Consider the following 25,177-nt stretch of genomic DNA (forward strand, 5'->3'; position numbering starts at 1 on the left):
ACTAGAAAAAACAATCATATTTCTCCTGTATTAGCTTCTCTGCCCAGGCTCTCTTTAAAAATCTAGAAAATATGTTAAATTCTTCTTCTCACCTATAAAGCTCTTGAGGGTCAGACACCATCTTATCTTAAAGAGCTCAAAGTGCCCTATTATCCCTCTAGAACATTGCGCTCACAGAATGCAGGCCTGCTTGTGGTACCTAAAGCCTCCATGAGTAGTATGGTAGGTAGAGCCTTCAATTATCAGGCCCCTCTCCTGTAGAATAATCTATTATGAGTTATGCTGCTATAGGCTTTGGCTGCCAGGAGTCTTGATAAACCGAGCCCCTGTCTCCTCCGCGTGCTGTTTGTCTCTATCCATCTCTCTCTTTCTGCCGCTCCCTCTATCCCACTATCCCGGCCCTTCCAGTTGAGGCAGATGGCTGTTTACCATGTTTACCGTGGTTCTGCTTGAGGTTTCTGCCTGTGAAAATTTTTTGCCACGTTTGTCAAGTGCTTGCTCATGGTAGATTAATCTTTCATCTCTCTAAATAATGTAACAAAGAGTGTCATGAAATATTGTAGTATAACTCAATATGAATAAAAATTGATTGATTGACTGATTGATTAAGCTACCCTGCTGTTTTTTTACATGTTCCTGTATGATTAATAATTAACCTTTAACGCAATTTATAATAATAAAACTATTTTGGGCTATTATGCTTAATAATAAATACTTGAATCTTACATGATCCTCTGCTGGTTCAGGTAAGTAAGACTTTTCATGCAGGACTTTTATGTAGTGTTTAAATGTGAGGTAAAAGTGGTATTGCTACATTTTCTTCAGTCTATAATCTGAGTACTTCCACTTTTATTTATTATCTATGGCATTCAGAACAATGACCTCTATGACCCCAGAATATTTAGTCACCTTACACAATCTGACAGCATGATTCATCTGCTGTCTCACAGTTGTGACTTTGGCCTTGTTGGGATCAAATAAAACCCCTTGTAAGAGCTGTGGTGTCATGTTACCTTATCACTACTAAGCAACTTCTTTATAGCCTCTGACCTTTGCGTTCAAGCATGAGAGCGGAAATTTTCTGCATGAAATAATTCCCCTTTATGAGCACACTGACATGATGAGTAATACAGAACATGGCCTTGTGTTTGTGGTTTTGAAGCCCAGACTCTGTTTTAAATATAAACCCAGGCATAAGTGTTGCACTTTAGTTGAATGTTTGTCACTTCTGCAGAATGGAGAATTTGCATACACGTACAATTACACTGTCAAAGTGGAGCGCTGCCTGTACAAAGAGACTATTATACATGAGTATGGGAGTACAATTAAACCACTCTGGAGGCTCCGCTGTGGTCAGTTCACTGCTGAACAGATGAAAGGAGAATTCAAATGACTTCAAAAACAGTACCTTTGATAACGGCAACAGAATGATTCACACATTTTATTATTTTCTTCACAGAGTTTCAAAATGATAATATCCTTTCAAATAAAAAACATGCGTGTGCCACAAAACCAAAGCATAATTTCACATATGCATAATAGAAGAGGGATTCAGACTCTAATGGCAGTAAAATCACATGTGTGTTTGTATTTACAGCTAACAAGCACTTGATAAAAATAACATCTACAGGGTCGGTGCTAACTCTAAAATACAGTGAAAACAAACAGAAAACCTTATTCACATGATTCAGTGCAGAAACACATCTGTACAACTTCACACAAGCAGGCGTGCTGATCCTAAACAAACAAGGTGTATGTTTTGTTGTTTCACACCAGTGTGGGCACCATGCCAGTGTTGAGGTGGTGTGTGTAGGGTAATGAGGCGGAGGGATGCAGTGATGGTGTCGGGATGAGGTGTGGTGTGTGGCTGTAGGTTAGAAGAGTCCCAGGGCCGAGGGAAAAGGGGCTGCCGTTTCCGTCCAGGGAGGTGGGCTGAGTCACATCCGAGTATGGCTCAAACATGGCCGCCTTCTTGCTCTTCTTGTTCTTGTTGGACACTTTTCTGTTGCGCGTTTGAATGCCGTCCTTCTTCATGGTGAGGGGCCGGTTAACCTGGGAGAAGAAAGACATAAATAAGGTTCTCAGGAATTTGGGGTCAAATGTTGTGGATTTTTCAAAGGAACATAGTAGGGAGGTTATGTGCGGATGACTGACTCACATTGTGCAGTTTAAAGTAGAGTCCACACGCATTACACACAGGTTCTCCATTGGCGTTGCGTCTCCACAGTGTTGTTGTGCTTGTGTGGCAGTTGGCACACAGTGTGCCGGCCCGCTTGCTCACAATCTAAAAAAGAAAAGAAACATTCAGTGTCATTAAACTGCTGTGACAGTTATTTATTATGTGTTGAATATTTCACAAAGCAAACATCTTTTCCATCTCAGTGGTTCATACCAGCCTCTTCTTGGGTCGGATGAGAGGTCTGTTCTGGCCGTTCATCTTGTGGTACAGTCCACAGGCGTTACACAGGTAGTGGCCTGTACCATCCCGACGCCACAGAGGGGTAGCTGTGGCTCCGCAATTGACACACTCTCTGGCCTCTGTTGAAGTCAGAAGTATACAGTTGATACTGTTTGTAGCAGTTTGCTAACATTATGAAATGCTACGTGTATGTATTGAAAAAACAAGATGTCCTCTAAATAAATCAGTCAGTATCTGGAGTTTGTGTACTTGTGTATACTGTAAGTTAGTGTGTCTTACTATCACTCATTATATAGTGAATATGGATAAAGTTAATATCCTTATTGAAGAACTCACAGTTGGACACAATATTTGGTCAATTCATTGGCTTTTCTATTGATTTAAACCATATCACATGATCTTCCTCAGCATTAGAGATGTTCCATTTTTTCCAGCCACCTGAGTACACTCTTCCACTATTGATAAATAAAAGGTCATAAAAGGAGATTTTATCGGTGGAAATTATGTACCTTTCTATTGCAACTGCAAATTAATTTTCCAAGTAAATTACTTGTTACTCAGAAGTCTATATTCATATCATAGAGTGATTTGTCATGTAATCAAAATAAAGACTTAATAAAACACGTTCCCACCTGGAGTGGATATCCTCATCTTATTGTGGAGCTTTGGGGAGTATGAGGGGCTGATCCACGCTCCTGGGCTGGAGTACAGTGCTGCAGAGTTGTACTCCTGTGGACCTGTCATATACGAGCTGTAGGGGCTCAGCATGTGTGGGTGGGAGTAGGATGAAGAGGTGTACACACCTCCAGCAGCAGGAGTCAGATTGAGAAAACTGCTGCTGGCCCCCAACCCCCCCAGCGGGCTCAGGCGCTCAGCCTTTAAGGCCTCCTGCAGCCTGGGACTCTCCCTGCCCTCTCTGATTGGAGACGAGTATCCGTCTCTGGAGGTGGTGAAGGAGGAGGTGACGCCGGGGGTGTAGAGGGAGGTCGGGGTGTGTGAGTGCAGCGGGGTCTTGGTGAGGGGGCTGCTGCTCCAGGTGGAGGCGGGGGGGTTGTAGGGAGAGCTCAGGGAGTGGCTGCCCGACCCATCTAGCAGCTGGAAGTTGCTGAGGAGGCTCGGCGAGGTGAACACCTGACGAACTTTGGAAAATGAAGAGAAAAGATAAAGTGAGATGATTGGAGGGTGGATAAGAAGATGGGTTTCAGCGGGTGGGAGAGCTGACCTGAGCTGTGTCTGTAGGTGGATTGCGCTCGGCTGTGGCTGGGGTTGGAGAAGAAGGAGGGCAGGCTGGTGTAGTCTGTGTCCTGGCTGGAGAAAAAGGCCTCTCCATCTTCTCCTGGAGGCAGCAGGCCGGCCTCAGAGGGGAAACCAGCCAGAGGGTCGGAGCTGAGCAGAGCCGGAGACACCCAGTGGGACTGCTCGGACGAATCCTCCATGCTGACAGAACAAATGTCAAGCTTTTAGTACTACCACAGCTGGGATGTGATAAATCTACAGCTCTTTTGAGATTTGTGTCAAATACATACTCATAAGAGCATTTTTCAAAGACTGAAGCTGGAATCATGTGTTGTGTTTTTTCAATAAACAGATTTACTGTACTCTGATTGAAGCAGGAACATTATGAGCAAACTCTTCACCTCAAAACAACCAGTGTCATGTGAAGGTATAAGGGACATGATCGCTCAACAGCAGGCTTCTTTAAACTTCCTTTTCTAGGAAAAGGAAGTTTGACGGTGGCTGAAAGTAAAAACTAAAAATACATGGGTCTATAAATGTTTGGAGGCAGCCATTGACCAAACGGTTACTCAGTGGCCTTTGTACAAAAGGTGTGCCTGTTAGAATAATGCAAAAGACTTGCCCTTGGGGACGCCCTGAGGGGTGGACAAACAGCACAGCACCCAACCAGAATAAAAACAAGTAACAAGTGAGAGTGCTTTGAAGATTTTCAGACATTTACCCAGCCTCCCTTCAAAGTTTTTATGAGGTGTTCTTATTTAGTAATTATGCAGCTGTGGAGTGACCAACCAAACACTCTTCATTTAATTGTGACACAATCTTTAGTCCTTTAGATGAAAAGCCCATCTGCGGCCCTTTAAAAAAAATCTTAAAAACAACTCAAACTGAAAAAAGCAGCGAATGTTACAGCAATATTATGAGAGCTGCAATAACAGACAGAAAGGCCACAGTGACTCCATATCTTTAGAGGAAAGAGAAGAGGAAAGAGAAGAGGCTGATAGTGTCTGATAAAGTCTGAGAAAATCTGATAGACGGCATTATTATAAAGCTAAATATATCCAGCTCCACCGATACTACATGACCCCAATGCCATCAGATTAATAGAAATCTGTCAGACAAGACGTGTAACATATGACATAAAACACAGAGAGGCAGGGTGACCTGGAGCCGACCAAAGGAGTTTTTTCCGAAAATTACAACAGGTGGCAAAAACAATATTAAGGTAGATTTAAACACGGTTTATTTAATTGAGGGTTCATTCTTTCCATAAATGAAAGATTTACTGTTAAGAATTTAGTAAAGTAAGTGTAAGTGCTACATCAACATTTCAATGAAAGGTATGATGAGATATTAAATTAAATAAAGATGATTTAGCCCAAAGTCACTTAAAAACATTGATGGATAATTAAATTAATTGTATCACTCAGTTTTTTATGTATATATTTTTTATAATTCATTATAACAAATAATGCGAAATAATAAAGAATAATTCAAATCAAAATAATACATCAGAACTTTCCCTCTCTCTGAGCAGAAATTATATCATCCCAAAGCAAAGTCGTCACCTCTCATATCTCCTCAAGTCACAGCTAATCAAACAATATATGGCCTAAGATTATTTTAAAATTAAATAAATTAATAAATATGTTTTATAAAGCCTAATTCCCTCTTCTTGATCGACTTATATATATATATATATTATTGTCTGCAGAAGAGTAAGAATGGCTGGAGAGAAGAGCCAAGGGGTCACCTACCTGAGTGGATGTCACAGATGACAGATGGAATTTGAAGGACTCTGGGTTTAATTTATGTCACCAGGTAGGCGGCAAAGCTCGTGTGTCTACTTGGATATTGGCTGATGGCTACATGAAGTACTTCTCCCACCACCAGCAATGTTTAGGGTTAAGAGACAGTCCGTGGGAGGGGTTGGGGACAACATTTTAAAAGACACACCTCTTTGGCCCAGAGAAAAAAACATGTATGAAGGCAGATATAACACGTCAAATAATGTCTTTCTGTGTCATTTATCTACAGGTAGTATAAATATTGTGTGTCCTATAAAAGGCATTTTGCATCAAAAGCAACTGGCAAAGGTGAAGGTGTCAGCTTTAAATCTTGGTTCCTCTTCCTATGTGACTGTGAGTGCTACTGATAACATGCTTTAAAGTTGAAGATCTCAACAGAGAAAGCACCAAATATCAGCACCAATCTATGGCCACCATCAAACACTCAAGTAGATATGACAGAGAGAAATTACAGGCCAAGTTTTTCACAGATAAAGACATAAATGTAATGTACCATATCATACAGCTGCTCAGGCAGGACAGAAAGCATGCAGGATGGGTGCTTTTTGTCTGTTGATGAAATGTGCATACTGCCCCTGATAAGGCCGAGCCTGCATGGAAAATAAAGTTGATGGACATTTGAACAAAGCAAATATAAAATGCAAAGACTCAATTTCTTTGTGGTCCAGCAAAGCTTAGAGTGGAACACAGTAATGCAAATTGGGAAAGGAGCTGCAATCATGGGGGAGAGATATGGTCTGGACACGTCCTGGCTCCACACAAGTCTGACACTGTCCCAGTCATTTGATAGTCAAAGCAGTTCCCCAACTTTCCTCTCTCTTTGTTCATTTACAGTTTTCAGGGAAATCAGGGGAGAAAACAGTTGGGAAAAATTGAGGCCTTTTTTTATTTGCAACAATGGACCTTTTTCTGTCACTGAAGAACCTGCAGCAGTTACATTGAAATTATATCCTCATAAGGGAGTGAGATAGATGCAAATCCATGTTTTGGTCATGCTAACCCTGGCACAAAATTATACTTAAGTGAAATATTTGCCTAAACTTTTTACTCTATCCACATATGCTTTGCAGGTGGAAATTGTCCTGCTGTTACACATACAAAGTGCATTATTACCAGATGGGTAGGATGAAATAGATCCTCACTGTAATCTCCTCTTCATTACGACTGTAGCTGTGTAGCTGTAGCTGTTAAAGATACTAAATGCATGCCTTTGGTATTTTGTGGGGGATGTAGAACCCTGTTACACATGTAAAGTAATAAAAAACACTGGAAACATAACTTCGGGATTTCTTACACCATAGCTTTGCTTCTTTTTTTAGTGTCTGAGCAATTTAAATGTAATCCAATTAAGGAAAGTTATAAATCTTTAATGGTGGAGCTGCATTATTGCAATAAAAGCCATATGTCATACTGTGTTTACATATTTTTTTAATGCATTTTATGCTTTTTTTGCATAGACAGGCTAGTCAAAGATGGCAGACTTTGAAAAGGCAGCAATGGGGAGATAACACTTTATGCAGGTGCAACATCCAGGTTTAGGGATATGGGCCCTTTGTTGGTACTGTTGTCTTAGTAAGGCCCAAGAAAATGCCTGTATGTATTAATATATCTGACCGTCTGGCATCCTGTGCAGTTTGTAGCCCGTCTTTCACCTGATGCATGCTGGGTAGGCTCCAGTTTGCCAGGACCCTGAACAGGAAAATGGGAGATATATGTAGAAAGATGGCTGGTGCTGCTAACTTGTTGTGTTATCTATTTAGAGTTTACCCCATTTTTTAATTGCGGTCATGCAGAGAATAATATGGAAATCTAACGGGGCTGAGCGAAACTGTTAATGGAGCACATCAGTCTGTGTGAATGAAAGTGATATTAGGAATGAAAGTTGGTCTGTGTGGCAGTGTGGACAGCTGGGCAGGGATGTGGCTGCTGCCGCTGTGAGAGCGGGCTGCTCTGCTCTGATAACAAGTTATCAAGATGAAAGAGGGAGGCCAGGAATTACAGGCCTGCCGCTCACTGTCATACTGTACAGCAGCACAGACGTACACACACACCTACAGGACATTGCAGCACGTCCGTGGTAAAGCCATGTAACTTATGAACCCGCATACACACGCAACACACACACACTCACACACACATCATGCCAGCTCTGTTGACAGTATCTCGACAGAAGCAGTTGGAGCGGACACTGGAACGTCTTGTTGGACAGTTGGGAGGTGGTGTGACCTTGTTGTAGCTCACTGACGGATGGTGTTGTGTGTCACCAGTGGACTTTGGGGACAGCTTTCTAATTCCCAAGAAACAGGCTTCTGAGTAGGCGGTGGTCTTATCTCTGCCACACAGCACTGCAGCAACATACCCAGGAGAGCACACAACACACACACACACACACACACACACACACACACTGTCCTCGCCATGGTTCTTTAGCTTTCTCATCAGGTAATCTAATTTTTAGTCAACAAAGAATAATGAGTATACATGTGGCTCTTTTAGCACACACTTAAGATCTGCAGGTGATGTTATGTGTATCACAGTATGAGTGTGTCTCTCTGCAGTGACTAATAAAGTCTATATATATATAAGTCTTTATAAATAAAATGTATTATTATTATTACTATTATTATTACAATCATAACATACATTTGTTTACCTTTTGTTTCTCCTGTTATAGCTTTGAAGTTGTTTTAAACAATGTTATTCCACTTTTTCTGAAAGTATACCGTGTCTGAATACTTGCTTCAGCTCTACAATGGAGAACAATTTCACTGAGTAAAAAATTTAAACTCCATGTTTTTTATGTCATTATCATTACATCAAATGCAAATATTGTCGATGAAAAATGTGCTTTACAGACATCTTTCTAAAATTCATCCAGTCATATCTGGCATATTTAAATACTTTAAGCTCTCCACAAGAATACAAACACTGCACGGGTTTTTATAAGGAAGACAAATTTGAACTTATTACACTGAGAAGAACAAAATGTGACTAAATATGAGAGTTGAAACCTTCTGTGTTTTTAATGGAAATGCATTTCTGTGCATTCCCATTAGATATTCAGCATCTTCTGAGTAGCAATGAACTCAGCTTGACATTCATTTGAAAACAGAATGTGGAAAAAGTGCATCACTGGTGTATTGTACATAACACCACCTGAGGTTGCAACAGAAAAGACATCTTGGAAGAAAGATGAATCACCTGAAGCATATGCTGCCCCCTAGTGGTAATACAGTAATTGTCAGTACATCGCTTATGTGTGTCATTTTTAATGCCCTACTTTATAAAAGGTTTAAATTTACAAACGGTCAAGGTTGGTTTTAATAATATACAATGCAAAACAAAAAAAACAAATAAAGAATAAAAAAGATCCTGGACCTTTGGGTTTGGGTGACTTAGAAAGGGCAGAGGTCAGCTATGTGCCAACTAGACAAAGTAGCTGTATTATGATGCCTTCAAGGGTTTGTTTAAAAAACTGTAATTGGAGTACAACAGAACATGCACAATGAAGCAGAATGACACCGGAAGAAGCTTTGGACATCTTTTTTCTGAAATAAAGCATGAATCATCTAAATGCTACGATTAGGACACATATTTTGGAAACCGTAAAAGGAGTTTAAACTGCACAGCTTCAAAAGCATGTAGCTAATATATTTATATTTGATTACTTTTAGGCTAACAGCAAGGGTTACATATTTGGTGTCATAGCATTCTAGAAATGCCATTGAAACACCCTGCACTGTCAAGTTGGAAGATAATTGGGACAGCTATAGCTCAGTGATACAGCAGGTCAACTTCTAATTGATGGGTCATCCTGACTACAAGCCTGATCAAAAACACTTTGACCTACTTCTGTGATACACGTCAAATGACCGAACACAAAACTACGAGGAGCACCTGAATGCAGCATCGGCTCGTAGTGGAAACAGACGTGAAAATGAACAGAGGAAAAAGTCCAGTACTGAAAATAATCATCATTGGAAGCTCCGGGTAACGTTAACCACCCCGCTTTTTAAACTATTATTTCACCAGCTGTAAAGTGTTGTTTAACTCCTCCGTCGACACTTTCACTTTCATATAGTCTCTGATTTACTGCGACTGCGGTGTAAATACTGCAGGATACGCCTTGCTAAAAGTATCAGAGTTGGTATTTAAAGTTAACCTGGAAAGTGAAATGTATCTGTAAGGGAAAACGGATTTGAGATTGTTGTACCCTTACTTTGTTGTGTGTGTGTGTGTGTGTGTGTGTGTGTGCGTGCGTGCGTGTGTGTGAGTGCGTGTGTGTGTGTGTGTGCGTGCGTGCGTGCGTGTGTGTGCGTTTGTGTGTGTACACAGGGTGGGAAAATCCTCCTTCATGAACAGATACGTGAATCACCGCTTCACTAACATGTACCGGTCCACTGTAGGGACAGACTTCCTCTCCAAAACAGTCAATATAGACGGGGACACTGTCATCCTGCAGGTAGGCCAACCCCTTCACACCGGACCAGCTGCTTTTAATCACACACAAGCACAAAAATCCTCAGTAGTGTGTCTTCCTCAGATTTGGGACACAGCAGGTACAGAGAGGTTCCAGTCTCTGGGCACACCCCTGTACAGAGGAACGCACTGCTGCATGCTGGTGTTTGATGTCACATCCAGAGCTAGTCTCTCTGCACTGGAGGGGTGGAGGAAGGAGTTTCTGATCCAGGGCGAGCCGCAGGATCCCTCTGAATTCCCCTTTATTGTACTGGGCAACAAGACTGACCTAAGCGACAGGGAGGTCAGTGAATGTGCCATCTTGTGATCAAGTATGAAAGAGAAGTGATAAAGTGAACCACAGATTGTAGGGTTTTGGCTGTACACTAGGTTAATAATGACACTTTGTGGTATTTTTGTGATCCAGTCATGGACACTGTTCAAAGTTCAGCGTTAAAGGCAGTAAGAGGAGTAACATTTGTTGTATTCATTGTCATCATTGCCACTCCGGTCTGAAAGAAAGTAAAAATTGCTTGTATAATATTAGATTACTGAGAAGTAACACAAGGGTAAAACAAATGACTCTTCAGTATCAACAAAACTTTGTACTTAATATCTTTTTGCCCAGTCTCGTGTGTATTTTTTCCCTCATATTCCACACAATGGACTCTATGCAGCCCTGTTTGATGATTTTGCTATCGCCTTTCAGGTGTCTAGCAGGCTGGCCCTGCAGTGGTGTGAAGACATAGGAGCAGAATACTTTGAAGGAAGCGCCAAAGAGGATCTAGATGTGGAAAAGCCATTCCTGAGAGCTGCTCAGCTCGGCTTGCAACAGGTGATCTTTTTATACTCTTTAGTAAGAAGAAGAAAGACACACGTGTATGTTTAACATGTTTATTTTTTGATGATAAAAGATACATTACTCCCTACAGTACAAAAAACACACATTGGAAAATACAGGACATTTCCAGATAACCTGCAAACAGCCGAGAGAAACTCGCAACACCTGTGAGTGCTGAGAGCAGCACTCGTCCCAGTGTGGGAGGGAAAGTTCAGAGAGACCTCGGCACTGCTGATGATGACCTATCTAACGAGGGTGCAAAAATAGTGACCCAGCAAAGGTACTGTGGAAGGAAAGGACACAATTGTATACCACATGGAGAGAGGAACAAACTCATTAAATGTTTTTTCTTTTTTTGAGAACCTTCAGCTTATGGTCTAACTTAAGGCATCACTACTAAAATACACTGCTTTTGCATGCATGTCTAGTTTTGTTCAACAGACACACTGACACGCACAAAAATTATGAATGCATATGAAGAGAAAGTTCATTTCTAGAAAGGAATCGGGAGAAACCACAAACGAAAACCAAGGTGCTAGCCGGAGAAAAGGCGGCAAGCGAAAACCTCGGCTCTGATCGTCCTGGCTGTTACCATCACAACTGAAACCGCCCTTACAAAGTAGATATACACTCATGTCCAGTCAGAAACCTCCTCCCTGTACAAGGTTGTATTGTAATGAACCTAGCAGTGATTCAGACTCCTACAGTGAATCAGCCTGACAGAAGCAAATTAGAACAATCAGGGAGACTATATATATTTATATATATATTTGTTTCTTTTATAAGTAAAGACACAAAAGGCAATCAAGAGATGACCAACATGTAAAAACTGTTTGTTACAGGTAATTATATAAAAGGCCAAGATGTTTTTTTTTGTTTGTTTTATTCTTGCTCTATGAACGAACTAATTTACAGGTGAGTACACTCTGGCCGTGTAAGCTTTCTGCCCAAGATATCCCCATTCAAAAACATACGGGTTTACACATCACAGTTAGCTTGCACACCATCTGTAGTCTGAAATACAGAGCCATGGAAGAAAAAAATTAAAATTTATTAAATGGATTCACATACATCAATAGGATAGGGAAAATATGCCTACTAATATAATTTCCCATTCTAAAAATTAAAGAAGAGGTGAGAGACCACATTCATGAGCATAAAACGTGTAGGACAACGGATGGGGATATTAGGGTATGAAAAGATGTGATGGTGTTTTCCTTATACCTCCTGAAACTCCGGGTTTGGCAAACAAAGCAACACAAGCATGGAGTAGTAAACAAAGTCAAAACTCTCCTCTCCCTGGGTCCACTTCAAAGTTCCCTTCAGTCCTATAACCTCTGTGGTTCTACTTGGAACAAATACAAAAGTCTTTCTCTCGTTCATTACCATCTGTTAACATCAAGAACACACAACCAACTGAATGAAGATTTTTAAAAATATAGTGGCAACCTCAACACAGCCACCCATCTTCCCACGAACACAAACTATGGGGATGAACAACAGTTAAAAAAAGTGATGTTTTTAAAAATGCACACAACATACACATACACACAGGAGAAAAAAAAAGCTTAAAAAATACAAAAATAAACTACACAAAAGATCTTCTGCGTCATTGCTTGCTAATTTTTTGGGAAGATTTTGCAAGATTTTTTTGTGTGTGCTGCAAGTCTTAGTCCTAGCAAAGTCTGTCGTTCTTTCTCTACAAATCTCTTCCTTTGTCATTCTTTGTTGTCCACTTTGAAGTGTTGGCCACCAGTCCTCATCTTGGGGTAAAAAGCGCACAGTGATGACATTACCAGGAGACTGGAGTCCAGTACGGTGACTATAGACTTTGTTGTAGATGAAGCAAATTTGTTTTGAGCAAAAAAAAAAAAGGGGAAAAAAAATGATGTCCTCTTTCGTTGAGGACAAGTGCTTTATTAGATTCCATACCGATTTTTCCTCTCATCTAAACTAATGCCTCCACAGCCTTTTTCAACTCTGTACATCATTTCATGTAGTCTCTCTCTACATCCCCCAAGGATTCACAAAACAAAGACAAAAAAAAAAAGATAACGTTGCGCTCAGCTGGCTCCCAGTTTGTGAAAGATGTAAATGCTTTTCTATACTGCTCAACTACTGAAACAAGCCAAAAGTAGAGGTTAAACGATGGAGGGGGATGTGACTGAAAAAGATAATGTGCTTCTAAGTTTGTGTTGCTCTAAAAATAGTACGACCAACAGAACAAGGAGGAAGGAGGGTTTTTATCTACAGAAATGTCTCTCAGATTGACTTTCATCTCAGCTTCATTCAGTTGTTCCGCCTCCATTGCTGTCTTGATCTGAGACTTGAGGGTGGAGGATGAGAGTAGGATGAGGATGAGGAGGTGGAGGAGGGGTGAAGGTCAGTCTTCCTGATAAAAGGACAGCAAGTGGAAAAAGGACAAAAGACTGGGAGGGGTCTCTGGGCAACCTCACTGGTCCGTTCTTGCTTTCTTTGGACCAGTAGCCTTACTGCAAGAGCACACATAAAACCAGAGTAAGTATTACATTTTACTGCATCAGTGCCATGTCGATGTGTAGCCTGTGTGCACAGTATGAAACACGGTCACTGTACTTACGTATCAGGAGAGGTGCCTGGTCTTTTCGGGGCCGGTTTTGCAGAGGCAGCATCTTTGCCAGATTCTACAAAGCAGAAAAATGGTTAAAATAAATCAATTTATCCAATAACAAATTGCTCAGAATTTACATGGTTAATATGACAGTTTGTCAATCCATGTGCTCACCTTGCAACCATCGAACTTGGGTGGCAGGGCCGTAACCCTTCTCATTGCGGGCGGCGATACGGAAAATGATGGCTGGCTTGGTGGTATAGTCGATGTGGGCGTTGGAGAGGCTGGACGACTGCACCAAGCATGAGGGGTTGGGCCCACAGTATACGCGCATGAAGGCTAGCTGTGCCGGTGTGGAGGCCTTGGCTTCAGCTGTCTGGCTGCTCTGGATGGCCAAGTACACAGAGTATTCGATGATCTTTCCTGATGTCACCGAAGGTGGCTCCCAGGTCAGGTGGGCACCATCTGGGCTCTGCAGAGGGCAAGTGAAAAAAGACTAATAAGAATCTGAAAGCATGGCTCTTGAATACAGCTGGTCTTTATGTTTACACAGATTTATGTCAAATCCACAACTAAATAAGAAACAATTAAGGGAAAGGCTCTACTGGTGTGTTACCTTGCTGATTTTGATGGCGCAAGGTGCCCCTGGGAAGCCGGGTAGGCAAGTCTTGAAAGCAGATATCTCTGAGAAAGCACCACGGCCACAAGCGTTGATTCCAGCAACACGGAACTTGTAAGCAGTTCCTGGCTGCAGCTCCATTTTCTTCATCTGGCCGTAATCTGGCATGATGCCAGAATCATCCTACCAGACAAAAAAAGAGATTAGAGATGCACTACAGACACCAAAATAGAGTCATCTTGGCATAAAAAAGCCTCCTCAGCCACTTACATCTCCATGAGAATCATCTGCTGGCATATAGAAGTGGGTGACAACCATATTCGTCACTTTAACAATTCCAACGTCAAACCACTGGTTCTCTTTCTTTACAACAGGCTTCACTGGGGTTGGTTGAGGGCCTTGCTTCTGTAAAAATACAAAATTAAAATACAATTACACATACTCTCTTTTGACCTAGCTGAACCTGCATGATGTTTAGAATTACTACAATAACTCACCTCCCCCTCAATACCATTGGCAACCTCTGCTAGGGCAGCTGCTGCTTGCAGCTTGGCTGGACTTGCCACCGATACAGAGGGTGCAAATGTGCTTGATGGAGCGAGTGCTATAGAGAGAAACAAAATGTACAAGGAGTTAAATCTACTATACAAAAAGATATCAAAAACTGACCAAAAAAACCTTACAAGTCTTACTCTCAGCGGTGGTTCGTGGCAGCAGTGATGCCACAGCACTGGTTACTGCGGCAGCCATCTCATTGTGTCCGTTGCTCTCCACAGAGGGGTCGTTGAGGCTGTCAGCAGGGGCCAGGCCCTCAGTAGGCAAGCTTGTGTCCACGCTGGCTTGCTGTGCAGCAGCCTGAGCCTCCTGCAGCTGCTGCTGCTGTTGGACCAGCGCTGCCAGCTCCTGCTGGGTCAGCATGATGGGGATGTTGGTCGGCTGCTGGCTCTCACCAGTGGAATCACCTTCATCTGTAAACAGAAAATATTATTAAGACTTTATTGAAACTACAACCATGCCAGCATCATGAAGAACTCTCATTGTGGTGCTTGCAGTTTAGAGAATTTTCCAATACACTTTGTCTTCCCCTCTTGACAGCTAGACGTTTGATGAGGTTAACATAAAAAATCTGACTATGCAAACATTGGCTGAACTCACTCATTACGGCTTGCTGAGCTGCTTGAAGGACAGCCTGGATAGCAAGGGCCTGGGCTTCTTCAGTGGCAGCTGCCTGAGCGGCGGCCTCAGCTGCTGCAGTCACGGCTAGCTCCTCGTCCGAAAGCCCAGTCACCATAAGTGTGGCTCCCTGACCCTCAGACATCAGCTCTGAGGGCAGATTCAAGGCTGTTCCAGCGGCTGCTTCTCCCTGATAAAACACATAATGGGTCACATATCCAAGCAATTTACCTTTAATTAAATTGACTTAAAAAACATTATACTGCATTTACCTCTGCCTGTGTCTCCATAGCAGCAGCTCCCTCCTCTGCAGTCGCAGCTTCTGCTGTTGCTGTCTCATCAGTTTGCATTGGTTCCTCTGTGGAGCTTGCAGCAGTACTCACACCCTCTGTGATCGAGGAGATCGACTACAAAAACAAAACATACAGAATGAAACATGCAGCATAAAACACAGTTTGGTCATCACCGAAAATGTATATGGAAAGAAAACTAGATGTGTGTCTTGAGAATAATTGCCATGTGATTCAGAGATGCAGCCTTAAAATGGATAGCTGCTGAGGTTACTACAGCTCAACAGTGGTGGTTATGCCCTTTGGGATATAATCGAACTCTTACAGGAACAGAGGGTCCGGGAGCTGGCGTAGACTGAGTGACAGTAGTAATGGCCCTGCCCTGGGTGGTGGTAACTATGCCAGTTGCTGCAGTGGTGGAGGCTGCCTCTGTGCTGCTAGCACCTTCTGCTCCCTCTTCAGTCTGCTGGGTGGCTGATAGATAGAAAAACAAAATTGGTAAAAGGGCAAGAACAAGTTCTTAGACACAGAAATTACATGTAAAATTATTAAAAGCTAAGGCGGTTTCAATGTAGCAAAAAATGCTTTCAGGTTGTCTACTCCAGGCGCGTGAATATACCTGTGCCTTCGCCTGTCTCCATGTTACATGTGGCAGTGGTGGCTGTGTTGGTGGTCCCAGTCTCATGTGTTTCACAGGGCGGGTTGGAGCAAACCCTCTGGACCATGCCTGTCGCTGTGCTAGACTGATCACCTCCCATGCTGGAGGTGGCCGTGGATGGGGTGTTGGTGGTCCCCGTTTCGTGTGTTTCGCAGGGTGGGTTGGAGCAAACCCTCTGAGCGGTGCCTGTCTGGCCTCCCCCCATGTTAGATGACGACTGGGTGGCTGTGTTGGTGGTGCCTGTCACGTGGGTCTCGCAGGGTGGGTTGGAGCACACCTGCTGGACTCCTCCCATGCTAGCTGATGCTGTGGTAGCTGTGTTAGTTGTCCCGGTTTCATGGGTCTCGCATGGTGGGTTGGAACACATGCGCGGAGCGGACATGTTTGAAGATGCAGTTGTGGCTGTGTTGGTGGTGCCTGTTTCATGGGTCTCACAGGGCGGGTTTGAGCAGACCTGTCCCGCCTTCATTGTTGCAGAGGAGGTGGTGGCCGTGTTGGTGGTTCCGGTCTCGTGGGTCTCGCAGGGCGGATTAGAACAGACCTGTCCTGCTCCAATGGTGGCAGAAGAGGTGGTGGCCGTGTTGGTGGTTCCAGTCTCGTGGGTCTCGCAGGGTGGGTTAGAGCAGACCAGGGTGACGGTCCCAGAGCCCTCTCCAGCTGCTCCAGCCTCAGTGGAGCTGGGCTGCTCAGAGGTCGGTGAAGCCAAGATAGACACTGGTAGATCCTGCACTGGTTGAGCTTCTACACCACTGGGGGTTGTGATGAGAGTGACCTGGGTGGGCTGGTTCTGAGCAGAGGAGATTACAACAATTGCAGTTATTTTCTCACAGTGCATGTTTTTCATAGCAGTCACTCTGTTATTGTTCTGTAGTTACAGAAATGGGCATCTACTCCCTTTGCAGGATTTTTTATAAGCATTCAATGCCGGATTTGAAAGCTAATGGCCCCTACTGCTGCAACTACTGTATGTCCTAATGACTGAAATGCTAGATACAACCTAAGGGACAACAATCAGCTGGGCAACTGTTACCTGCACTGTCATGGTAGAAGAGGGCAGTGTGGAGGCAGAAGTCAGACTTGTCTGAGCAGCTGACACTGTTATGGCAGATGGGCTGATCACCTGGCTGGACAGGGTAGCTATGGTCCCCAGAGTGGTGATTGGGGTGACCAGGGAGGCGTTGGAACTGTCCACTGTGCCTCCTGCCAGGCTAGTGGAGACTGTACCAGTGACTGTCCCAAGAGTGGTGACACCTGGAAGGAAGAACAGTGTCATGAAAAAGAGCTCGAACCAAGGATGAAAAGTATAAAATATGTAATAATGACAAAAGTAATTCAATAAAAACCTTTCTAATAAGAATAAAATCACAACAACAGTCTTACCAGTGGTCCCCTTGACAACAAGAGTGGTGACAGTAGGCTTAACTGCAGACACCGTCACTGGTGTTACAAGTCGAACACCACCCACTGTGCTCATGGGCACAGTACGCAAAATAGTGCCAGGTTGCCCAGGTGCACCCTTCAAAACCACCTAGAGACACACAATTTAGGATTAGTCTCCTCGGGTGAAACATATTTGAGCAACACTAGATGATATGTAAAAAGACACAGCAGAGTCAGTGTACCTGCGTCAGTCCCTGCTGGCCGGCTGCAGTGGCAAGTTTGGGCACTGCGGTGATGATTTTAGCAGGAGTTCCAGTGGTCATCACCTTTGTGGTAAGGATTGTGATAGGTGTTTTCATGCCTGCACTGCTGGTCACACCTGCAAGGCCAAAGCATGTATTACTAAAACCAATTATCATCTGATTGTGTCGACTCACAATGTACAACCATTTAATTTATACCTACAAATAATTCTAAGCATGTTTTTTATTCACACAATAAAAATGTTTTATATGTAGTTGTAACAATGTAAACTTCAAGGACTTTAGACCTGTAGCTCCAGGTTGGCTCATAATGGCTGACATGGGGATGGTCTTAATGATGGTGGTGCCCTGCTTAGTGGTGGTAGGAGAGACGCCGCTGATGTTGAGGATAGTGGGCTTGTTTCCTGTGCCTCCTGCCTGGGAAGTGGTGATGATGGTTGTTGGCTTGCCATCTGCAGAGGTCACCAGCTTAAGGATGGTGCCGGCTGGAAGGGGACCCTTTGTCTGGGGAGAGAGAAACATGTTATACAAACCAATAGCAGAAAGATATCTGGTGCCTGTCTCAGGAGATTTAAGGTACCTCCTGTAAATTTTTCTGTACTCATGCAGATAGCTGACCTGTATGAGCTGTGTGAGAGGGTTAGTGGAAGCCTGGCCTGTGACAGTTGATGTCTGCACTGGCTTGGTTTGTACCACAGACATCATCTTGCCAAGGTTGGAGATCTGCCGACATAGGAGAGAGACTCGAGTTCATGAGTCACCAGAAAACATCGGACAGCACAGGGAGTTCAGTTGGAGGGAGGAACACCAAACTGGTGGACCTATGAATAGATCCTGCCCTAACTGACTGATATTCATGTAGATCCTTAACATCATGTTCCCTGTTTTAACAGTAGAGTTCTCCAACAGTCACTATAGGCCAAGCTTTACTCCCACCCACCACTGGTCCAAGCTTGATGCATGTTGTCTTTATCTTGCAACAAGAAATAAAAAAAATAAAAGCACACACAAAGTGTGACAAACCTATTTTACAGAACCCATGATTTACAGCATGCTAGTGAAAGCACCAAAGGGTGCTCTCATAAGATCAAAATTAGTATCACAATGTGCAACAGAATTTCCAGAGTTCTCCTTTCTTACCAAGGTTCCACTGCTACCCATGGTGAGGGGACTCTTAACCAGGGTGATGGTCTTGGTGACTCCTCCTACCACAGTAGTTACAACTTGGGCTTGCTGGGCCACTGTGACTGCACCAGACTTGTGGACAGTGATGATGGGTCTGGTGGTGGGAGAGGACGCAGTTGCTGTGCCCACCTGAGCTGCAGCAGTTTTGAGCATCCGGGTGGCTGGGTTACTGACCTACAAGAACGGCAAGACTTTAACAACTGGTCCATGACAGGCAGAATTCACATGAAGTTCTAACTGACAACATTTATTGAGATTTGTACCATGACTGGAGAAGCCACTTTCATGGTGGTTGTGCCTGGGGAAACCGCTACTGTCTTGAGAATGGTAGCACCTGCAGGAACATTGAGGACAGTGCCTGCAGAGGAGGGTGGTATCTTCTGTGTTGCTGCAGCTGCTGCAGCTAAAGCTGCCATGCCACTCATCTGAGGGCTACTGCCAATGGGCTGAAACACAGTAATGTAAACAATTGTTAAACTTGTTTGCTCATGTAACAATGATATATACACTTAAATAGACTGCAGTACAAATTGCTCATACCGATCCTTGCGTGGTCTGGGCAGGTACTACCATTCGAACACCTGGAGGAAGGGATGTTACAGTGACAGGGGATTTCCCAGGCTGGCTGGGGCGGACTGTGACAACAGATGCCCCTGCGGCAGACTGTTGAGCAGCAACCTTCAACACAGCTGTAAAATAAAGAGATCATTTATTAGACTTTATGTGCAGTGGTTTTTGCGGTGTTTCAGCTTCCTTGTGTAGCGACTTCAATGGACTACAAACAATCAGAAAAGAGCAAAGGTGGCCCCTAATATAGTACCTGTCTGTGGCAGGCTCTGAGCAGAGAGTGCTACAGCAGCTGGTGCAGGGCTCTTTGGAGAGTTCACAGGCTGTGAGGGGGTTGCACTCATGGCTGGCGAGGCTGCAGCTGGAGTTGCAGGGATGTCATATTTCTGCAGCTGCAATAGGTAGGTGTCAGCGGTTGAGACGGCACCCCAGCTCACCTCCAGAGAGTTTGTGTTGGCACGGACTAACTGCACCCTGGCCGGAGCGTGTGGTCGCTCTAGAGAGGTGGAAGAAAAAAAAAATTAACAACAACACTTTTTGACAACCTGAGCCAATAATGCCATTATTATTGGTGTTACCAATCGGGTTACAGTACACCAACCTGTTTCCAGGTACCAGAGGTCTTTACAACAGACTTGGTTGTTCCAAGCTTTACGATATCCATCACGACCACTCCAAACATACAATCTGGAATTGATGGCCACAGCACAGTGGCCTGCACGGGCCCTTGGGATGTTGTCTTCAAGAGTATCCATTAATACTGTCTCCCAACACATGGTGTCTACAGACAAATATATGGTATAAAAATTAAGACCCGTATAGCACATTTTACTTAAACTTTATCAAAGTTATAAAATTATACACAACAGAGCAACAAACCAAGATTTAGGCAGGCAAGAGTGTTTGTGCACTTCCACTCCTTCTCATGTGTGGCCACTTTAACATCGTCCATTACTAAAGGAACCCATCCTCCAAAAACGTACATCCTGCATATTGAGAAGATTAAATAAATAAATAAATAAATAAATAATAAGTGAGATGGTGTCACCCAGCAAAGCCTTTTCTACTCACAATCCAATCATGAATATTGTTTAGGTGCAGAGTTTGTCTTACTTGTTTGTGATGGTGGTGGCAGAGTGAAGACTTCTGGGGAGCGGTGCTGTCCCGTTTACTGATGGTTTGTTCCATGTCAGGGTGTCTGGAGATAATGACCAGTAGTGGGAGGTTATATAATAGCTACACACAATGTATCATGACATATCAGATAAATTAAGGCACCACATGACAGAGAAATTCAAACTCATAATTGTCAAACATTGACTTTTATGTTCTCTTCAGAGTGATGATGTACAATTGGTCTAAATCTAGCACTCGAAGAGGCACCAGAAGGGCATGTTAAATTGTGCTTTAATTTTTCTATTAACACTTTTAGAAACCCACCAATATCAAGGGTCCATAGATCTCCAAGACGACAACCACTCATCCCTCCATAGATTATCAGGCGAGATTTCCTGCTTGTCTTTTCTGTGTATACCACAGCAGTGTGGCTCTCACGGGGAGGAGGCAAAACTCCATATGTGATTGGAATATCCCATCCAACCACGCTAGAACCAGCACGCAGCTCAAGTGTGTACAGATCATTTAGGTATCTGTGGAGAAAATACACAGGCATTTCTTATAGTCATCTTGCTGGTTGGAAGTAAATCTAAAGCAGTCCTGCATCAGAAGGCTCTACTGTTACCACCTAGAAAAAAGTATCTGTACCTGGGAATGTTGTTTTTTGGGTCCTCGCTGTCATTGGCGAGCCCACCAAATAGGTAGCATTTGTTGCCAACCAGAGAAAAACTGTGGCCAAGACGTGGGCAAGGAGGGGGGCCATTCTTCGGGTTTTTTGCCTTCAACTTTTTCCATTCCCATCTGCTGGCCTGTGATCAAAAGAACATATTATTGATGGATTAAGTCATAGTAGAAGCAGACCAACAGATCACAGGTTAACATCAATCCCTTTCCTTACAATCTGATAGTAAGGATTTTGTGTCAAAACTTTGACTTAAACAATATATATTATATACATACATACATCACCAACCCTATTTTATCCATTGCTTTAATTTATTCATTTTGTTATTTATCCATTTTATCTGAGATGGCTAAAAATCATTATAATTAAAAAATACCTACTTTATATCAGCAACAGAGCATATCTATGAATTTAACTTCCTTCACAGTGCACTGAACATAAGATAAACTAGAATTAGTCCCCTAGAGAGGAAAACAGGATTTGGTGAATCTAACCATTAGGAAGATCTACCTCTTTAAACTGCCCTTTCCTCCTCAAAATGTGAATTATTTGTAATTACAAAATGATCTGAGTATTTCCGATTTAGGCAGTTTATGGCTCTGGGTGAACCCTCTGAATGTTTTAAGTTAATTGTACTGCACTAACCCTTCAATTAATTAGCACACATTAGAATAAACAGACAATTATGGAACTCCATACCATCCATTCCAACTAAACTTTTTATTGAAAATATAATAAATGAGCTTGAACCTTACAATATGAGCAAGACAGCAATAATTTAAAATGGTTGTGCTGTAAACATGACTTTTTATGTGATGCTTGCATGAGCCACAATAACAATTATTAGAAATAAAAATTACATATGAAACGTTTTTTGGAGGATGATATCTAAATTAATATTACATTTTTTAATGTGGAGATCTGAAAACAAAACAGGGTTATTGTTCATCCTAAGCTTACCTGTAGTTCATAGAGATCGTTGCTGTACTTTCCATACTCCACCATTCCACCAAACACCAGCAATCTTGTGCCATCACAGACAAAACCATACGCAGCACAACCAGGAGGAATATCACCACGGACTGCTGGAATAAACCACTGGTTTGTTGCTACAAAATAAAAAATGAATAATGACAGTGAGACAGTGAGATAAGCAGGCAAAGCTTTTTACATTTAAATTGAAGTTATTAAAATTCGAATTGAATTTTATGTTACAGTTGATTTCTAATCTCTACAAGATCTTGTTGACATAAAAAAAAAAATCAACAGCAAATAAACAAACATCTAAATAATAATAATGATGCTGACACAAAGACAAGATTTCACAAACTTTTCGGTCCTTATTGGTTTATATCCTAGGAAATTGGGACAGAGGATAAGCTTAAACCAACCGGCATCATCCATTTTATTTTAGCCCGCCTTTTTTCACGTGCATTAAAACCCTTTTCCCAGCAGAGGGGGACAAATCTATTCAGACACGAATCTGCCTGGCCTGCCGAGGCCTTTACACTACTTAGTTCTGTACATCACGAATCACTCTATAAAAATACATTGAAATAGTTTCATAGCAAAGATTCAGTGTGAAAATGCGTAGTTTTTTTATTCCACATTAGAAGATTTGTAAATTAAATGTGTGCGCTTATGACATATACAATTCAGTAAAGTAGACACAAAGTTAAGCTCACCGGTGTTGTATACATGTAATTCATCCACAATCCCTTCGTTTCCACCGCCGAAGACAACCATGAGCTCCTTTATAGCCACAGCTCTGTGTCCATGTCTGGGCCGGGGAACAGGACCGGACCATCCGAGGACCCGTTTCCACCGCGGCTGCAGAACCGACACCGTGGTCCCAGACACCGCGGAACCAGGGGCAGACATGACTCCTATAGGAATAAATGACAACAGATCTGTGTAGACTGCTTCATAATCAGTGATGGTTACACGCTAACAATAGTGGAAAGTTAAAAGCAGCATCTGATCATGAGCTAGTGTTGGGAATTACGGCTCATTGAAGGGAGCCGGATCTTATGGCTCCATTCCTTTCCGAAAAGAACGGAACCATTTGGGTACACTACATGTATAAAAAGAACGGCTCTCACCTACGACTCGGTTCCCGCCGTTCGCACCAAAGAGCCGTCCAAAAGAATCGGATCGTTCGCGAAAGTCACAACACTACTTCTCACAGTGTGTGTGCTCAAGCAGCTGAAGAGCTTCACAGTTAGCCGTTAGCTTTGTTGGATGAACACATTCAAGCACATTCAGAGTACAAACTATTGAGCAACAACTGGTTAAAAAACTTTTTATAAATTTGAAGCTCAAGTTGTGCCAAGAAATACACAGAACCCTAGGTTGTGTTTGAAGTAGTTGTTTGTAACCATTGAATTCACTACATGGAAGCAGCCATCTTGCAGCCAAACAAACCCCCGCCGCTAACGCTACTGCCAGTCTGAAAAATGGCGGAAGCGGACGAAAAAGAAAAATACATGATAGCTAACCAACTACACCGGCAAAGACATAGTGTACAATTAAAACAAATTAAATACACAGTAGCGGGGAAACCAAGTAAACCAATTAACAGATGCAGCCCAAAGTTAATCCATGGTTAAAGCCGTTAGCAAGAGTCGGCTGTTTTCATGCTTCTCTGGGAGTCGCCATATTGTAGCTAGCAAACTTAGCATTCACTGCAGCCCCTTTAACGCACTTATTTACATTAGACACATTGTAGAAGCCTACTTTAACAGTTGTAGCAATGTAAAATCCAAATGTCTTCAATCATATCGAGTAATACATTGTAAAACATTTGAAATTCAAGCACAATCGAAGCATTGAAATTGATTCTAACGTAAGCTAGGCTCCGATAGCACTAGCGGCTAGTTGCTCAACCTAATTTGCCCAAGCTAACAGCGTTAGCTGTACGGCTGGCATCTGTCAAGTCGTCGCCAAATTTTACAATTAAATGCACTGTTATTTCGTTTTATTTTGACATGCATATTTTACCTGATATAAATGTAGTTGCAACAACACGCTTAAAACGCAGCTAAATTCGGTTAAACTGCACAAATAGAGTGTTATTATGTTTCATGCCGTCTCTGGAAGCAGCCATCTTTTCGACAATCGGCCTAGTTCTACAGCTCCCACAAGAAAAATGGCCGGACGGTATGCCACAACAAAACACAACAAACCTAAAAGGGCGGATATTTCCCAGAATTTTACTTACTTATTTCGATGCAGTAATTGCAAAAACACTGGTTTGTGGGCTTATCTTGCGATAATAATCCAAATTCATTCGATTTGTGAAGAAGTATTTCCTCTCATGCCTGCCTGGAAGCTGCCATCTTCTTGACAACCAGAGGCGGAGGAAAATGGAAGAGAGTTGGCGTCACCCAAAGTAAACATGGCGACGGAGACCCGCTCACCAGCCATTTCATACAGAAGCGCATTTATCGTTTTTGTTATTTGTCATCATAAATAGGCGAAAAGGGCTGTCTATGGTAAAGTGCTTCAAAGAACCTTTAAAATCTATGCAAAATGAACATTTCGCGAGTTTCAGGGAATTACAACAAGTTGTGTTATTTCACTAGGCTTATTGTCCCTTACTAAAGATGGCGACATCCGTGCCGGAACCACTTTTATATTAATATCGTTGGCGATGCTGCTTTTCCCCCCCTCCATATCCTACTTAGATATGCACACACATGCACAATAATAGTGTTTAAGCACAATTTTATAGATTTAGAGCTTAAACATATTAAAAAAGATGCCACGCCCACATTCACCATGAGCGCGCCCTCCGCTGAAACAACTACTGCATTGCTAAAATTCCTTCCACATTTACCACATCCTGATCTATCTTCCAAATCACTGTCCAGCATCACCCTTCCAATGATAC

The 25,177-nt window shown here is 42.7% G+C and overlaps 3 protein-coding genes across 3 annotated transcripts; 1 reads left to right on the forward strand and 2 right to left on the reverse strand.

The window, feature by feature from the left end:
• Window positions 1-1,423: 1,423 nt before the first annotated feature.
• Window positions 1,424-5,505, reverse strand: gata1a (GATA binding protein 1a). The gene is made up of 6 exons (XM_069678443.1): window positions 5,410-5,505; window positions 3,642-3,856; window positions 3,052-3,558; window positions 2,393-2,538; window positions 2,159-2,284; window positions 1,424-2,052 (listed from the first exon to the last, which is right to left on the reverse strand). The coding sequence occupies exons 2-6, from the start codon at window positions 3,853-3,855 to the stop codon at window positions 1,768-1,770; spliced, it is 1,278 nt and encodes a 425-aa protein (XP_069534544.1). The 5' UTR covers window position 3,856; window positions 5,410-5,505; the 3' UTR covers window positions 1,424-1,767.
• A 3,869-nt stretch (window positions 5,506-9,374) lies between these two features.
• LOC138605352 (ras-related protein rab7) lies at window positions 9,375-12,178 on the forward strand. The gene is made up of 5 exons (XM_069677544.1): window positions 9,375-9,450; window positions 9,796-9,922; window positions 10,004-10,222; window positions 10,628-10,753; window positions 10,851-12,178. Exons 1-5 carry the CDS (start codon window positions 9,398-9,400, stop codon window positions 10,935-10,937), a joined length of 612 nt encoding a protein of 203 aa, XP_069533645.1. The 5' UTR covers window positions 9,375-9,397; the 3' UTR covers window positions 10,938-12,178.
• Window positions 11,792-24,621, reverse strand: hcfc1a (host cell factor C1a). The gene is made up of 28 exons (XM_069677543.1): window positions 24,506-24,621; window positions 22,971-23,171; window positions 22,246-22,394; window positions 21,249-21,409; window positions 20,925-21,133; window positions 20,598-20,682; window positions 20,364-20,470; window positions 20,086-20,265; window positions 19,738-19,980; window positions 19,458-19,606; window positions 19,181-19,363; window positions 18,873-19,091; window positions 18,351-18,455; window positions 18,020-18,236; window positions 17,712-17,848; window positions 17,470-17,617; window positions 17,120-17,340; window positions 16,051-16,876; window positions 15,757-15,905; window positions 15,414-15,548; window positions 15,124-15,331; window positions 14,661-14,936; window positions 14,466-14,572; window positions 14,239-14,373; window positions 13,966-14,151; window positions 13,524-13,821; window positions 13,359-13,422; window positions 11,792-13,251 (listed from the first exon to the last, which is right to left on the reverse strand). The coding sequence occupies exons 2-28, from the start codon at window positions 23,164-23,166 to the stop codon at window positions 13,212-13,214; spliced, it is 5,133 nt and encodes a 1,710-aa protein (XP_069533644.1). The 5' UTR covers window positions 23,167-23,171; window positions 24,506-24,621; the 3' UTR covers window positions 11,792-13,211.
• Window positions 24,622-25,177: the final 556 nt, after the last annotated feature.

This window comes from Semicossyphus pulcher, unplaced genomic scaffold (genome assembly GCF_022749685.1).
Source record: "Semicossyphus pulcher isolate SPU_LCO1_2020_fin unplaced genomic scaffold, fSemPul1.0.p SCAF_3, whole genome shotgun sequence".
Classification (NCBI taxonomy): domain Eukaryota; kingdom Metazoa; phylum Chordata; class Actinopteri; order Labriformes; family Labridae; genus Semicossyphus; species Semicossyphus pulcher.